At 36.2% G+C, this 17,980-nt stretch overlaps 1 protein-coding gene across 6 annotated transcripts in view; it reads left to right on the top strand.

Moving 5' to 3' along the window:
- The window catches only part of FER (FER tyrosine kinase), a 167,453-nt gene that overhangs the window by 58,456 nt on the left and 91,017 nt on the right, over nucleotides 1-17,980 (top strand). For all 6 annotated transcript variants that reach the window (XR_010469109.1, XM_065046652.1, XM_021292553.2 and 3 more), the window contains exon 11: nucleotides 15,323-15,415. Coding sequence is in view for 5 of the 6 variants with exons in the window: in XM_065046652.1 (XP_064902724.1) it covers nucleotides 15,323-15,415 (93 nt within the window). In the remaining variant the exon portion in view is untranslated. The remainder of the gene's footprint in view (nucleotides 1-15,322; nucleotides 15,416-17,980) is intronic.

The following is a 17,980-nucleotide window of genomic DNA, read 5'->3' as shown; positions in this document are numbered from 1 at the left end:
TGAAATGAGGTTACAGATATTTCCTGTCTTAGTGAATCACAGGAATCAAAATTGCAGGGAAAAAGTCTCTTCAAATTATTTCTTTGAGGTTTGATCACACTTTAAAATCTCCTTGCATAGGCTGTATCAGAGATACGATAGTGAGTGAGTCCTGAACGGTTATTAGGATGCAGCGAGAACCAGCTGCTTGAAGAGGAGGTGTGATCCAGGAGATGATGATCCCAGGCTGGGCAGTGCCCTTACTGATGGGGTGCCATTTCATCCAGGAGGCAGGGCCAAAGACAAAGCTGGAGATGGGTACCTATGATACAGGTCAGGCCAGGACTTGGTGCCCAGGGCTGAGCTGAAATGGAGATGGTGGGCATGTGGTTAGGGGTGGTGTGAATCTCCCAGTGAGGCTGGTCAGGGCCGCTGAGGCCTACCTCAGTCCCCAGACATTAATATTCTGATAGATGCTAACTTGCTTGCCACATGAAATAACTGCTTTAATTTGTTGCTTTGTAGATGAGTTGAATGTGAGGATGAGGAAATAGAGCCAACCTGACAATCTAAAGATGCGTGTGCTGTTTTACAGGTTGTCAATATTCCATGAGAGAGAATATTTCCAGGGGGCTTTGCCTTTTTCAACACATGGTGCCCCAGTGATGTGTTGGGTGCTAAATCCAAGCATAAATAGTATAATAAAGAAAAATACATGATACAGGTGATATAGCCTGAGAATTTAAAGTATTAGGAGCTATATCTGCAAACGTTTGGTTCTGATGTGCCCCAGAATTACTTGTTTTATTTCCAGATCTTGGCTTCAAAATGAACTAAAATCACTCAGTGTTTGGGTTTATATGTAGTACAAACTTCTGTTATTCTCCCTTTAAATTTACCTGGTTTTGCCAAAATGTAGTAACAGTGTGGACTTTCACAATGGCTAATAGAACTGAAATTATCTCATTCTGAAAACCTGTATTTAGCATTTACTTAGTGACTGTGATGAAAATGAACACAAGCAACTGTAGGTATGAGAGAGAGAAATGGAAGTCTCGACAATTTCTGTATCATGGTAACCTGAAGATTTCATCTTCTGTGCTAGCAGCTCTCTAGAGCGGTTGAACTTGTTAATTGTTATACTGAATTTATTCTGGGTGAGCAGAGAATGTCACAATGCAGGAGAAAGTGATGTGACTGAGCAGGTATTACACTGAGGTGGCTTGTATACCATTGTGCTAAAACAGGATGTGATTTTTTGTTATTATTTTTAAGTGAGGGAAGGTATATTCAGAGAGCGTACTAAAAAGGTAAAAAGAAACTTCTGAGCTAAAAAAAAAAAAAAGAAACATAGATATACAAGTCTTTCATTATTCTGAAAGGGAAGCTCCAATCCTCAAGGAAAATGAAGGTTCATAGCTTATATAAATTCGATTTTCTTATGTTAACTAATTTGCTGTAAGAGTTAGCTGCTGTTTATAACAGAAAGGGGAGACATTGTTGTCTCTGGAGGGGGCAGGCAAAAAGACAAACCTGTAGGTGGGAACTGTGAGCGTTTTCTACCCAATGGGATCTCATTACAGTGTAATTGTGCTTGTTTAGTGATAGTTGATGGAAGTTCCAGGCTACAGTAATCTGTGACAAGTACGTAAGGGATGATTTGTCTTCAAGAAATCTTTTTATGGGGCAATGAGTTAGCTTTTTGAAATATGTGACAGTTTTTCTCTAAGACTATTCTTGTTGAGGAAACATCCTCTTTAAGGTCACTAATGTGGTTATTAGTAGAGCTCGACTGAGAGCCAGTGTGGTAGTATCCAAAGCTGTGGCACTGTGCTAGAGGGTTTTGGTCCACTTCAGGTGCTTGCTACTTCTGTATGGTGATTGCTTTAATCTGTGGGATGTATATGTATCCTTTGTAAATTAATATTGTTTATATGGTTCATCGTATCTACAATTTGATCTTGGCATTGAAGTCTTTCAGGAACAGTGTGATAATGAAATGTAGCTTTATAATATGTGATGAAAATTAGTAAGGAAATAAGGATTTTCAATCAAGATGACTAAAGTATCATCCCAGTTACTTTCTTCAAAATACTTATTAAGAAGGTGACTCACTGAGTCATATATAATTATATGCATAATCTGTAGAAATTAGTGATTTTTTTTGTGGGAGACCAAAAAATGTTTCTTCTGTAACAGAAAATGGTGGTCTCTCACTTGACAAGCAGGTTGAGGATGCTCAATAGGTACTACTGATGAACTCTTAGGAGAGACCACTCTGTTGGACAGACCCTTTTTAATGAGTAATGACTGAAAGATACAAAAGACTCCTGTTGACCACTGAGCATAACAACTCAAAGTCTTTTTGTAATTCTGCAGGAGAAACGCTACCTAATTTATTTTGGTTCATTGTGCTAGTTAAAATGTATGAACTTCACCTTGGGTGGGATTGAAATCTGTTACTTTCTAGTACCATTTACTGAGACTTGCACAATGAATCTTTGCTCCTTGATGTCTGTATTTTCAGAATACTCTTCTTCATATTTATTATTTATACAAATGTGATCTGAGGTATGATATGAGTTCAGTGGACCACTCATTTTACTCAAAGTAGAATTTGAACACTGCCTGTTCACTGAGTTGTTATTTTTGTTCTTCTGTTTGAATGTTTACTTAATGTGTAAAAATCTCTAACACTATGTTGTTTTGCTGTTCCCTTTATTTGAAAAGTAGTGAGCATTTGTGTATTACGCATGTCTGTTCTGAACAAAAATACTAGTATATTTCTAGGAGTTAAGCCAGTACTGTATTATTTATAGAAAATAAAAGCTTAATTTTAAATTTGCACCTCGCAAAGACCAGTGATTAAGCCTACCTCAGATATGCTGCTGAAGCTGTCTGTTGCAGCTGTCACAAAGTTGCTCTATCATTTTATTTATTAATAAGCAAGCTGATTTTGTTAATAAACTAATGCAGGGATCTGTGAAAAACAAAAGCAAACATCATATTCTGACTATGCTTTCTGTCAAGCAGAAATACCTGATAAAATTTTAATTAGTCATACTACAAAATCTTTCCAGTTATGAAAGAATCAGTTTTATTCTTTAGTACAGCTAGCGTAAATGTGAATCTGGCAAAGAACCTGTTGTGTCTCATCTGACTGAAGCTGTTCAGGGTTAAGTCCATGAAGCTTGGTTTTACTGTGATAAAACAAATGCATCCTCTCACAATAGGCTCACAAAAAGGCTTTAGATCCTGTCAGGTTATATAACGTGTAATGCTATCTCACGTCACTTGATGTAGCATTTGCCAGGGTGGCTTCATTAGAGCCAGGCAATGACTCACAAGAGGGATCTTCATTGGTAGTTGCCAGTTTTCTGGATGGCAGTGTGGAGAAGGCACATGCCAGTAAACGTTACCTTAAACGGGGTAGAACAGTATGATAATAATCTTATAGACAACACACCTCTGGTGAGTTCACCTAGTGGGTGATTGGGGAGACTGGATTCTTCACAGAGCTCGAGGAACTTCCTTTGCGGCTAGGGGAAAACTTAGGGGTTCCTTCCCTTCACCCCCCTCCAGATGGAGTACTGTCTTCTCTACATTGGCATGGACCTCTGCTAAAGTTGGGTTGCAAGTCCCTGCTCACAGCCTGGGGGTCTGCAGCTGTTGAATATTGAGTTTGTTGGTGTCTTGTGAACCCTGGAAGGACTTGCAGTCTCTTGTGGCTTTCAAGGCCTTGCAATATAGAACGGATGTTCTTGCTCTCTGTTCCTTCCTTACGTATTGACTTCTGGCCACTGTTTCCCTCGCAGCTGTTGGCACTTCAGGGTATAGCTGCTTCAATGCCTCTAACCCTTCAAGGGACTAGGCTTTCTTGGGCGTATATGCCTGAAATCTGGACTCCACCACTAGACTTATCAGACAGATTTCTTTAGCATGCATTACTGTGTGTATCTGTGACTAAAAAGCAACCCAATCTATATTACAGCTTTTTGAATATATATTTAATGAGATCTGGAAAGACAACGTCATTTCTTCTGTTACTGAGTAATGCATTCTAATTAAAGTAATTGACCTGTGCACTAAGCACAGTTACGGACAGCATGCTGCATTCAGTTCATGCTATGTTTATAAATACTGTATTTGGTTATCTTTTGGGCTGCATAAACCCCAGCTGGCACAGCGCTCTGCATTGTTGGCTGATAACACAAACTACTTGCTCGTGTAGCTTCAGTTTTCACTTTATGCAGCTGGTACATCATCTAGTTAGTTGCTTCAGTTGTCTACCCGTATCTTCTATCTTGGATACAAAATGCTGAATTCTGAAGAAATGCAGTCCTCATTAGAAGATCTCCCTTTGGAGGGAACCTTTCTTGAGTTGAGAATAGGTGAAACTTTGTTTTCAGTATCACTAGGACAAACTGTCCTTCTCATTAATCCCTTACTTTTGCTTTGTATTCCCTGTATTTTTGTGGAACATCTTTTGACTAGCCTCAATGACAGCAATAATTCGCCTGCTTGTAGCTCACAGCTGTGATTTTCTCTTTTCTGCCTTCTAATCTCCTCCCTACAAACTGCAAGTCAGATTTGCTGTCAGGTTGTTTATGCCACTGTAGTTGGTGGGACCAGAGGAGCTTTGCCTGTGCAGCTCAGGAATAAAGGATTGAAAACAGTTAATGCTTTGTGCCTTGCTGAGATGTGGCTTGGCTTCCTATCTGGAATTTTGGAGGTTTAAAATAACCAGGTTTTTGCTAGTATTGAGGAAAGGGGAATTGTTTGTGTTTCTCAGTCTGCAGGGTAGGTAAGTATACATAAGTTACTGGGAAACATTACTATGATTTTAAGTTTGTGGTTAGTAAAGATAATTTCCAGTTCTGGGTGGCATACTTTGGCATGTGCAACACTTTTCAGGGATTCACCAGCATGCTGGTGGTAGCTGTGGGTGAACTTCATAGTTTCCTTAGTTCAGCTACTGATGGTTGCAGAGACCATTAGGAATTGAGGTTTTTTGGCCATTTCATGAAACATTTTTCATGTTCAGTGGTCTGGAACCTCACATAAAACTACCTGGAAGTTGTATTTATATCTACTTAATCTGCTGAGTTAATTGTTTGGTGCTGTCATGGTTTAGCCTCCGCTGGCAATTGGAACTATGTGGTCACTCACTCACCTCTCCCCCACCTACAGTGGGATTGGGAAGAGAAATCTGGAAACAAAAGGCAAAATTCATGGATTGAAATTAAAGCCGTTTAACGAAACAGCAAAAAAGATAAGATAAACGATAGCGATAGCAACAATGTAAGAATATACAAAGCGAGGGGTACTCAATGCAATTGCTCACCATGCAGCAACACCAATGCCCAGCCTGTTCCCGCGTAGCGATCCCCCATGAGCTCTGATCCTGTACTGCAAAGACCCAGACCCCACTTTGTGCTCAAAACATGATTGCACTATGCTGTCGATCTCAGAGAAATTAAAGAGCATCCCAGACCTCAGCGATTCCCCCCACACAACGAGCTCCCCCAAACAGCGAGTTCCTCCCCCAGCCAGCCCCTCATTTTGCACTGACCATGATGTCACGTGGTAGCTAATATCCTTTTCACTAGTTTGGGTCAACTGTCCTGCCCGTGTCCCCTCCCATCGTCCTGTGAAAATTAATGCTATCCAAGCTGAACCAGCACATTTGCATTGTATGCATAGTTTGGTATTAATACTTCAGCCACTTGCACTGTAAAATTGTTCATGCCTCATGCGAAATGTAGGCCAGAGTTTCCTTACCTTTGATGTCAAATTATTAGTCCACATAGCTGTCTTTCACAAAATCTTTGCTCTGTAGAAGCTGCCCTGTGTGAAGAGTTAGATGTTAACTTTTTAAAAACTTTGCTATTCAGTTGAGGGAATGCTATTATGGAATATGGTCTTTTGCTAACTAGTGCCAAAACCACTGTCTGTCTTTATACTTTTTGTGGAAAAATTAGTGCATTAGAACTTCAGAACATAGAATTCATTTTCTACACGAATGTCTATCTTTGGTGGAGGAAAACTGATCCGTTGACGTTTTATCACACTTTAGTCAAATAGAGACAAAGTTTTCCAAATACTAGTTGTACAGCAATAACACATGTATTTAAAAGACATCAATTTCTTCCATTGCCTTATCAAGAATTTTCTTTCTGGCTCCAGTTTTACTTTTTGATTTTTAAGTTGAAGGGGGATTGCAATATCAACCTCTGTGTATATGTGTGTGTGTGTATGCATGTATATAACTAGTTTTAAAACATATTTCACATGAAGGCTTCATTGCTTCAAATTACAGCTATAGTGTTGATCTTGATTACAACTCTGGAGCAACAGTTCTAACATTACTGTTATTTCTCTGTTCTTCTGTAGAATTGCATCATACACACCTGAAACTATTTCAGCTGGATGCATACAGTAATAAAGTACAGAATAAAACTAGCCTCTTTGCATCAAAAATGCTCCTAGGAGTTGTTAACTTTAAATGATTTGTGGATGCATGTCTACTTCTAGCTAATAAAGCATGTGCTTTTCATAGCTATCTGGCAAACTGTAATATTTGAATGATGGAAATACAAAATTTCCTCACAGTTGGTTTGCTTTGCATGTTTGGTGGTCTTTTAACATTTATTTCCTAACATATTTTGAGCTTTATGTTGTTTTTAAATTTATGGCTATGTTCCTGAAATTTCAAGTCACATTCATGAATTCTCATTGATTCACTGATTGTTTATTCCAGTATTGTTAGTGTATGTAACTGCGAAATCATAAACTCCATATGTTCGTCTGGCAGGTGGTGATTTTGACCAGCAGCTAGTTCATCATGTCTTTTTTTTTTTTTTTTGGATGGTGAGTTGCCAGAGGATGTGAGAAGATGTCGATTTATTTGCTTTTGTGAACATTAAGTACTGCAGTCAACTAGGAGCTCAGTGCAGGCTGTTTTATGTTCTCCTGTTGCAACTTCATGAGCTTACACAGAATTATAGCAAGAGAAGCCTTGTGTGTCTATTAGGGGATCCCTTCCTGTGATGTAGCAATGACAATAAAGGAGGAGAAATGTCATGTTAGGATCAGGTACTTCAATTTCACCTACAGAATGTGCTGTACAGACTGAAATTTAATTATTTTTGATTGCTTGAAACTAGTAAAGTGATAGGGTAAGGATTCATAAGATATTTGTACTTTTCGTTAATAATAGCATTATTGATTAATAACAGTGCTCTTGAAATCAGTGAAACAATTAATAGCTGTACATTTACATAACAGCCTGAGGTTTTTGCAGGGTGGAAGCCTTTTCCCTGTCATAAGGTAATGGCATTTAAACTTAATTTTTCAAACATATGTATTAATTCTATATTTGGCTTTAAGCTTTCAGAAGTTTGAAATTTTTAAATTTTCTTTAGTGAAATCAATTCTCCTTTGTTTGACATCATCATGACGTATGTATAGAAGTGTATTAGTATTTAGTGGTGTACAGATACATTCATTAAGCAAAGCAGGAATTCCTTACTGAATTTCAGGGACCTCTCTGTCTGCCTTGCAAAAGCCTTTGTCTGGCTACTTTTTCCTTCCACAAAAATAGCTATTGGACAGGATCTCAGTGCCTCAGCTTAGGTGCAGTACATTTAGTAATCTTCTCTAGAGTACAGTTGACATTCTTGATGATAATTAAGTGAAGTAAAAATCCTATCTTCTTCTTCTTCTTTTTTTTTTTTTTCCTAATAAAAATGCTGTTTCGTATGTAGTAATTAAAATGTACCATGTCTCTGGAAACATTATTGCTGTCCCCCATTAAGAGGTACTCTACTTCCTTAAAGACCTTTAATACATATTTGTGTGTTTGGAAGATTTACTAATAATTTCAAAGATGAAGGTGACATTTCCCTGACATTTCCTACATAGCTTGAAAAATTGGTCCTCTGAAAGTCTAATTGAAACAGAAAACATACTGCAGAGAACTTAACTGTATGTTCTGTTCTGATAGATAATCGCTCAAAAAGAAAGCATAGGGTCAATCATAGTGTTCATGCTCCATTAAAAAAAAAAAATATATATATACAGTTTGCTGAAATCTGAGGCTTTCCTAAGTAAAATCTGCCAAAAGCTTTCAGATTTTTATCTCCAAGTGGTTCACCCATCTCTTATTTAATGGTCTTTCTTATTGCAGTTTCTGTGAACAAAAATATTTACTTTCTAGTCTAATGTGGATCCTCAAGATTCTGGTATATAAGTAATCATATAAGTAATCACAAGAGCAGAAAACTTTATTTGGAAATAAAGGAAATTTTTTTTGATAGCAAGTTAAGTGAATTATTTGACTTGTTATAAATTCCACATATTATTTCTAATAGTCTTGTTTTTTAATATTAGTATCATATTGTGTAATTACATTCCAGCAGACCAGATTGTAGTAACAGTGCTTGATTTCACATATACCCATAACGGACTGTGAGTTACCGCTCAAAATGCAGTCTAAATGTTCCGGAAGATATCAGGTCACTATTTACTTAGTTGTCAAAACTAGAAAATATGCTAGAAATTTTCAGGAAAGGAGCCGAGAATAAAGAAGAAAACATTCTGTCCCCGTATACATTGATGTGCACCTCCTTCCCAAATGCTGTGGAACTGCAGAATAATTTAAGCTGGAAGAGATTTCAGGGAGACCTGAAGTCCTGCTTCTTGCGCGGGGCAGGGTCAACTTGATGTTACATCAGGCTGCACAATGCCTTGTTGTCTAACAACTCCAGTGATGGACATTTCTCTGGGGAACCTGTTTCAGTATTTGGTCACTGTCCTCATTGTGATTTTTTTTTTTTTTTTTTAGTATCTAAACGTAGTTTTTCTCAATGCAAATTGTCTGTTGCTGCTGGTTCTTTTGCTATATATGACATAGATGAGTCTGTCTGCATGCAACCCCTTTGATTTTCATCTCCCTAAATTAAAAAAATGAGGTAGGAAAATTCATGAAGGCAAAATAGTGCTCAGATATGTGGAGGAGCTTCTGTAGAATTAGTGAATAAATGATAGTACTTTTCAGACGTCAAAAAGTAGACTGAAGGGGTATGTGACAAAGATGTATACGATGTGTGGGGTGACATGGAGAAGGTGAATACATAATAATGGTTGTTCACTGTCTCTTCAGAAGCAAGAAGTAGGGGCCATCAAATAACCACAGTTCTCAGATGATTGAAAGCAAACAAACATATTCTTCAAAAACATGAAATTAGGTTGTGCAACTGGTTGCTACAGCAGTGGGCTGTAATAGTTTATATAGATTCATAAAGCAGCTGAAACAATTTGTGGAAGGAAAATCCCTCAATGACTTTTGCATGTGGAAACATCACATCTCACGCTACTAAGACAGATCTTATCCCGCAGATTTTCAGAGGACAAATATGTGCTCTGAAGAATTGCCATTCTCCTTTTTTTTACAGGCCCATAGGCCACTGGCATGGCCTGGGATGTGTATCTGGCCTGAGAAAATATAGATGTTCTTAAATTTCATACCAGTAAGTCTTGTTTTTGAGGCTGCCTACTCCAGGTCAGAAGGTGGAACATTTCATTTACATCCAGTGCAGTGTTTTACAATATGTGTGAGTCAATTACACATAATTTCTGCTGCTTTGGAAGCTGTTGCTTGTGTTTAAAACAGAAAATGTTACCGTATCAAAAAGTGATTTTTGAATAGCTGTGTTGTTTACTTGGTTTTACTGTGTACTTGATAGATCTTTAATTAGCTTTGAATGTTTTAATTTTTAATAAGTCTGTTACATCTTCATGGCTTTGCACAGTTGTGTCTCCCAATTCTAGATATCTACAATAGTAAGCTAAGAAAATATATATTATTATTTCTGGAAAGGTGCTTCAAAGATAAATTATCTGCTCAGCTCATATTCAGACAGCAACTCATTCCGTGTGTGAGTGACATGTTGGTAGTTTAAAATACCCTGTTTTCTTTGGTAAAGATAGCGTGATTCTTTATGTGGTTTTCTACATGTGGTCTTTCTGAGGTACCAAGTGGTGTCATGGATGAGGAAAAAAAAAAAAAAGAAAAGCCTTTTGAGGTATGAGATTAGTGTTATTTCTGATATCAAATATAGACTTTAGAGACATCAGGCATGTTTGACTGTATGTTCAGGTTTTAGTAAGGGTCAGCATTTACATCTCCTTTAGTATGTGCTAATAGCTATAAAACAAGCACACAATTATTTTGTGGTTAGTATACCTACTAATCAATAGGCAGGCCAGAGTTACTGTCTTGGTCTAAGTTTATTACATGGTTTTGGGGCCTCTCCTAGATAACTTTTAATCTCCACTGCTGAAGTGACTAATGCTGAGGATCATTTCCAGAAAATTATTTTCTCTAAGGCTTCTTTGTAGAATTCCTGATTGTAAATCACAAAACTTCATTCCCATGCCAGACTTCTGTAGCCTTCTAAAAGAAAAAAAAATTCCTTGCTCTCCCTATTGTCTAAATATGAACCCTTAAGATGAATGTTGCTCTGACACCTTTTTCATCAGGGAAATTGTATCTTCTAACCAGAAATGGATCTAGCATTCACTTTACAAACAGGGAGCATCTTAATTGCTCTGGCAGATACTGTCTGGTTTGTCTTTTTTATCTGTAAGTTCATTGAACCTATCATTTGCAATAATTACCAGGAATTCTTCCCTTCTGCTCTCATCTAAGAGCTCTTGTACTGTACTGAAATGGTTTTATTTAGAATCTTTGAGGACCAGTTCCCCAGCCAAATCTCACAAACAGTACTATCATGCTCATCTTTTAGTTACCACTGTTTATATTATTCTAATTGAAATATCATTTTCTTTTCTGAGATTGTTTTCTCTTTCAGTTGGAGAGTCCTCTTCATAATTTCCTGTGAAGTTTCTCTAATTTGATTTGCAGTCCCATATTCAACTTCTGTATCCATGCTGGTGGTTCGTATCTGACTCATTAGGCAGTCTTTCTTTAAATGGAGTATTATGGGAGTTTTGGTTTGTTTATGTCATCTGAATGTACATGTTTGGCTAGTGTTTATAGCAATATTCAATATATGCTGCATTGTGCTTTGTCCCTCTTACTGCTAATCTTCTACCGTTTGATCAGTAGAGAAAGTGTTATAATTGGCCCATCCCTCAGAAGCATTAATTCTGTTTTATCTTAGATCTCTCTCCAGCTTCTTACTTCCTTGCTTTACTAAACAGAGTTCAGATTATTTTTCTTTTATAATACCATCTAAGATCCAGCCATTTCTCTGTACTTACACAGTTAAAAAGCTCATTTGGGCTTTTACATTATGCAGTTCAGTTTAAACGAAATCTTTTGCCTTGCTACTTCGTCTTGCTCACATTCATTCAAAAAACATTGTGAATATGATTCTTATGGCCTATCATTTTGATTGTTTCACTTTTCTAGGTGTATGTTATTACTTTTCATGGGCTCTAAGATCTGTGGTGTGTTTGCCCAGTGACTGAACTGTATGTCTGGCAAAAGGGAGATTATTGTCCACAAGACCCTAACAGTTGTTGTGCATGACCATAGAAGATAAATTCTCGTGGAAGAGTCATTAAAATGGACAGGACCTCACGTTGCACAAGATCCTCCAAAGTGAACAAGAAAACACAGCAGCTTGGCTTTCTGTATGTCATACTACTCTGGCGACATTCAAAACCCGCCTGGACATGTTCCTGTGCGACCTCACCTAGGCGTTCCTGCTCCAGCAGGGGGATTGGACTAGATGATCTTTTGAGGTCCCTTCCAATCCCAAACATACTGTGATACTGTGATGCACCAGAGGAAATCCTTAAGCAAAATAGAGAGTGCTTCATTTGTGTTTCTCAGCTTGCCTGAACCTTGCACTTCTTTTTGGTTTCTTATGCTTTATTTTTCCTTTCCTCATCTTTCAGAAGAGAAAAAGGGAAGTAAAATTAAGAGTGCCGGAGTGGTTGTCTTCTGCTGTGGCATCTCTTTAAAAGAGCTGAGCTAATTGTTTCCGCTATTAAGAAGGAAAAAGAGAACTGGGAATGAAAAGGCTGTCTGAGGTGTACACTGTAACACTGCTGGGTGCAAAACAAGTTGTTTGTGGAAAAGGACAGAGCATTCTAATCAGGTGGTTTTAAGTAGTTGGTGTCAATCAGTTTCTCAATAAAAGAGTTATTTGTCTTAGTAAATCCTTTTTATATTATGTGGAAATAAAAGCACTAGTGCTTTTCATTATTTACCAAAAAGGATAATGACAAGAAGTCCCACCCATAAAACAGTTTGTGTTCATCAATCTTGCACCATTCCAGGGTAAGCAGTTGGATATTCAGCAGTTTTGCTGTGTTCCTGTCCAATGAACAGAAAATTCATGACCTATTCTAAGCACCAGTCCCAACTCTATTGGAGCTTTATTTCTATTAATTCTGGAGAGTGATTAGAAATGTAGCTGGTCCTAAAAGAGAAATATCAGTCAATGCATTTTTCATTTTGCACGTTGTATGATGTGCTCTTGTGCCACGGGTGCATTTGAAAACAGTAAAAGAAATAGATTAAAAAATATTCTGTAATAACAGTGTATATTTTCATACATATTTAGCTTCTTAATGGTTAACTACAGTTTATTCTGCAGTAATTCATAATTGCATAAAATATTATAATCCACAGGTTCGTTTTCTTTGTAATGAAATTGGTCTAATATAAAATAAAGGAAGTGACAAATCATACTACCATTTTGCTAATATCTCTGAAAGCAATTCATTTAAACCAAAATGAAACTGAATCAGCTAATATGTTTTAGTAGCTGCACCATATATGCTAGCAATATGCTACTCCATAATGCCCTCTACAACAACTCTGATGCAGAACTAATTGTTTTCCAGCGTCCTTCTCGAGTTTGTTAGTCAAATAGTAACATGTCTTACAAATTTGTCTGAAGCGTATATGGTGACTACATAGCCAGCATGGTTATGCTGGTTGATCAGATGTCTGATGCTTGTTGGAATTAGTATTTTGTGGAAATATAGTGTCCTGAGGACACACAGCTCTCTGTTAGCTTCCTTCAGAAATTATAAATAAGCTAATATCCTGAGATAATCCTTTCACATACTAAATATTCTTCTAAGTTGTGGGGGCCTTGGCTGAGAGATTAAAAATTTCATGTGGTGAGGGTGGACATCACTGATGTGTATTTTATGGCACTGATGTGTATTTCCTTTTATTTTGGAAAGCAGACTTAAGGTAACACCCTGACTTAACTAATCAGACTGTAAATATACATTTGTAAAAAAATAAAAAAGTATATGGGCTGTTCTGGTTTGTATTCTTATACTAGTTGCGAAAAAAAAATATACCTAGTGTGCATTAAAATATATATTCACACTGGTAAATACAGTGATCTCAGTGTAAACTGGTTTCCTGCAGGATGTAATGGCTTCATTTAAGGTGATCTTCGGGAGCGCAATGGCAAAAAAACCACAAACAAAACACTGAAAGACCGCTGTTGCTGCTCTTCAGTTTTACTCGGGTTGCCCTATAAATTCTCAAATGGAATAAATAAATTCAGCATGGGCTACAGTTGTGTTTGTCCTGTATTTGATAATGCCTGCTGTGCAGATTATGAGTCTTAATTGCTGTAAGATGGAGCGTAGTTTCAGTATGTCAGAGGGAAAGTGCTATGAAAACACTGAACAGTGTTTATAAATATATTGCAGTTTGAAGAGAGCATGTGCTTTCTGAACAAAGCCTAAGTTTATCCCTTATATCTGCATTTTAATTCTCACTCTATTTAATGAAACTATTAGCCTCTATATATCACTTGGTTGTGCTTATCAAAGTGTACACTGTTAGGTCCCAATCTATGAGTCTTTCTGGTACTTTCAGTCAAAAAAACCCCTCTTGTTAAAAATATTATTCACTAAGGAGAAACTGGTAAATGTAGAACCTTACTTGTAGTTTGGTGTTGTCATTAGATAAGCATGCTATTAGTGTGAAATAGAAAGACAAAACGCAAATTTGTTTAGGGGCAGTTTTTCCCGTCCATATAGGAAATATACAGGTTATTGCAGTTACGTCTCATGGCTTACTTCTGAAGAGATGTGTGAAATGAATGGATCATTCCACACTCAGCATGCAAGCAGAATTAGACTCTGTGTCCCTCTATTATTAATGAGATTTGTGTGTGTATGTGTGTGTATCCTGTTTAATTAATCAATATTATAAAAATAAAAGTCTGGACTCAGCACAGAGTTTTTTATTTTAAAAATAGTAGTTGGCATGCAGTATCACTTGAGTCCAATAAGAGGGATAAAATGTTTTTGATGGGTAAGTGGACACATAGTTAATGAGTATTTCGGTGACTAATAAACTCCTTATTAGTGTTTTGACGAGTTGACTGGTTTTTGCACTCTTTTTTCACAGCACACGAATTAAGGCATATTGCAGAGTTTTGCTACCAAAATAAAGAAATTTATTTTACTAAGACGAAATTTAACGTATATCCTGCAAACTAAATACTATTTGGGAGTAATTTTCAAACACTGGTATATTCAGTATACAGAATGAATAGATTTTTTGCTTATTTGGAAGTCTGGGAATAAACTGAAGTGGTATTTTTTGAAATATTCTGTGATGTTAATTTTGAGGGTTGATGGCAAGTCAGAGATTGAGAAATATACAGTCTTTGCACTAAATCAGGTTATGACCACCTTGGAATTTACATTGTCTTATCCTGAGCTAGAGATGCTTAAAGGCTGTTTCAGTGTTCCAGTTAGAGCCCTCTTCTTACTGAACTTAAAATCCAGACAATGGCTGCACCTAAGGTTTATGGTAGTTCCAGAAAATAAATGGATCATAAAATTTACGCTGATTGGTACTAATATTTACAAGTAGTGCGTTGCTAGGGAAAAATATGTTTAATAAAAGGAAAACAAAAAACCAAACCAAAACAAACAAAGCAAGCATATATTAAATAATAGTAATGTGTATATATATTTTTGAGTTTCACCATGTGAGCTTTTTTATTATATGGTTTCAAATTTCAGGAGAACTGAGAATTATGTCCTTTGTTTTTAGGGTACAAAAGAATTTCATTTCTCTTTATAGTTACCAATAGTGCTACTTAAAGTAGCAAAATATAAAGAATGACAGAATTTGTCAGTGGTTAAATTGATAGGAGTTATCTTAATCCTACTGATGTAGACACTTTCTGGTTTGTATCACTGCAGGCTCAAGCCCTGTCTTTTATTTAAATAAAATCCAGGAGACTATATGTCATGTTCTCCAACAATTCAATTATCATACTGATTTGTTTGTGTTCATTAGAGATACTGCTTTTTCTCCTAGGACAAGAAGGACAAAGTCTCAAGATTTGACACCATACGTCATTCCATAGCTGGAATTATAAGGTCTCCAAAATCCATGTTGGGCTCATCGTCAGTAAGTAGTATCAATAATGCAGCGTTATACTACATTCTATTACTTTTACAGTATAAGTAGTATTTTTTTTTTTCTGAAGCATCATACATTTCCATCTACATGGACAAAAATTACATTAAAATAATTTTATAAAATAACTGTTCTGATTGATCAGCAGACCTGATAATATCATGGCATAATAGTATGTCAGAACAACTTGTTGCACTTAGGCCAAAAAAGATAATTTGTATGTTCTTTGCATCTCCCAAACAGGTGCTATACTTTGAGAGTATTCTCCCCAGTGAGTCTGATTTACTGGAAATGAACTGCATTATCCTATTCTGTAGTAGGAGATGGTCATTCGTATCTTAACCCATTGTTGCAATAATCATATTCCACATACTTGTTATAAAGGCATCAGTATATATGCATATTATTACTGCTACTACTACTGCTTCCTCAATTACTGGTACTATTTAAGTAATTAGACATTATACCTCTTGCTTTGATCCCCATTAAAAATGGTTGTTAGATATCTCTTACTTCTATTTGGCTTTTGTTCAGGTTCCCTAATAGATGAAGAAACATTCTTGTTTCTTTTGCCTTTGTATTTTCTCTGTTTGTTTTCAAAAGCTTGGAATACTAGTTAGAAAACTACTACCTTCTTAGGTGCCAGATTTTACTTGGAAACCTTCCTCCTGTGTTTTCCTGAAGTGGAAGTTGTGATCACCCCAACCCTCCCAGCAACAACAACAACAAAAACATAAAAAACAACCAACCAAAACCAAAAACAAACCACAACAAGAAAACCCCAACCAAAAAACAAACAAGAAAAACAGCCCCCAAAAAGCTGGACAGAATTAAAAAAACAAAACATTTTTAAACTGTGTTTTAATTGTGATCGTGTCATGTGAAACATTAGGTCAAAATAGCATTTTTGAGGAAACTTCAGAATTAAAGGGCCTTCTATTTTATGCTACAGGTTTGCTTCCAAGGACCCAGTAAAAGACCTGGTAAACTTTATTAAGCTATACAATATTCAGAATGTGTGAAAGAGATTACAATTGCACATATACACATACATATATGTGTATATACATAGGAAAATTGTATAGTGAAGAAGAAATTGAATAATATATATGATAATGAGATAAAATTAGAATAGGAAGGCTGTTCTTATGAAAAAAATGAAAGTTGCATGGCATATTTGAAATGTAATAGGAAAAGTCCCGCTAAAATATTGAAGTATCTCAGGAGGTAAACAAGGTAAACAGTCTTTACATTATCGTGGCTTTTCATTTATAAAACTTCTAATTGATGTAAAAATACGACTTTTCATGATAAAAGCATATTAAAAAATATATTGATCTGACTGCTGTTCTTTGTGCAGGTGAGGCATAGCCTTCGACTTTCTCTATTTTTGTGTATTATACAACTTGTTATACATTTTTTTTTAAATAAAAATACACTACCTAAAACTGCCTCAGAGAAAAAATTTCAAAAGAAGATCAAGACAGAACATTTAAGATTAAATCAGGGGAAGCCAATGTTAAAATTTGCATTGGCTCTGATTAAAGTGTCATTTAAAATAGCCTGTGTGCCTTATTTTGATTTTCATTCTAATCTATATCCATGGATGATGGTGTCAACCTGCATGCAGATATATGGTAGGTAGAATTGCTGAAGCCCTGGAATATGTTTGGGAGAAGTAATATTGGAATTAGGTCAATTGAGACAGAAAGTAAAATCTGAATAACAGGTGTAGTCTTATTACCTATTACTTAAATGAGCTTCGAAGTCAGAATATATAAACCGATCAATTTTCATATTTGCTTTGTGTTATGATTTAGCAATTTTTTGCATGTTGGAAAACTTAACCATGCCTATACAGCTAAAATTTGCTTTACAAATTAGTACCTAGGTCTTAATGTAGTCAACTGCTTGACTTTTTCCTGATAACCATGCTTATTGCTATATGTATAAACTGGTACTTAAAATTTGTTACCACCAAAGTATTTGAAGTTATTATAAGTGTATTATAAATTAATGATAACATACATTAAAGAATTTGTTATTATTTTAAATAGACCAATGCAAAAAAGGATCTCGAAGCAGAGTAGTAAAAGTGTAAATACTGATTCTCTGAGCGAGTAGACTAAAAATATTATGTTAATTACCTGTGTTCATGTTATATGTTTTAAGTATATTGAAACTTTAAAAGTGGAGCCATATCTTGCTTTAAATGTAATACTATTCTGAAAACACCATCCTGTATTTAATTGGTGGGAGAAGCTGAATTTTGTGTCTAGTTAGATAAAACAAATTTTCATCTGAAGAAAGTCGTGGAGAAACCATACACTTCCAAAAGCAGCCAGAAGTTTAACTGTTACTTTTGTGTCGGTACTTTAATTATTTACATGTTCTCAGAGTAGGAAGGTAGAGGGTAAGACCGGGAAAAAGTATAATTTGAAGAGAAAACAGCAAAGTTGAAGATTCAAGTGGCTTCTCTTGGACAAAATACAAGCCAGTTTTCTATTATAGCAAGATACATAAGTTTAATCGAGTGAGGAGAGGAAACACAAGTAA

The sequence above is a fragment of the Columba livia genome, chromosome Z, assembly GCF_036013475.1.
Source record: "Columba livia isolate bColLiv1 breed racing homer chromosome Z, bColLiv1.pat.W.v2, whole genome shotgun sequence".
In the NCBI taxonomy this organism is placed as follows: domain Eukaryota; kingdom Metazoa; phylum Chordata; class Aves; order Columbiformes; family Columbidae; genus Columba; species Columba livia.
The sequence above is the reverse complement of the archived record's forward strand: the minus strand, read 5'-3'. Positions and strand labels throughout refer to the sequence as shown.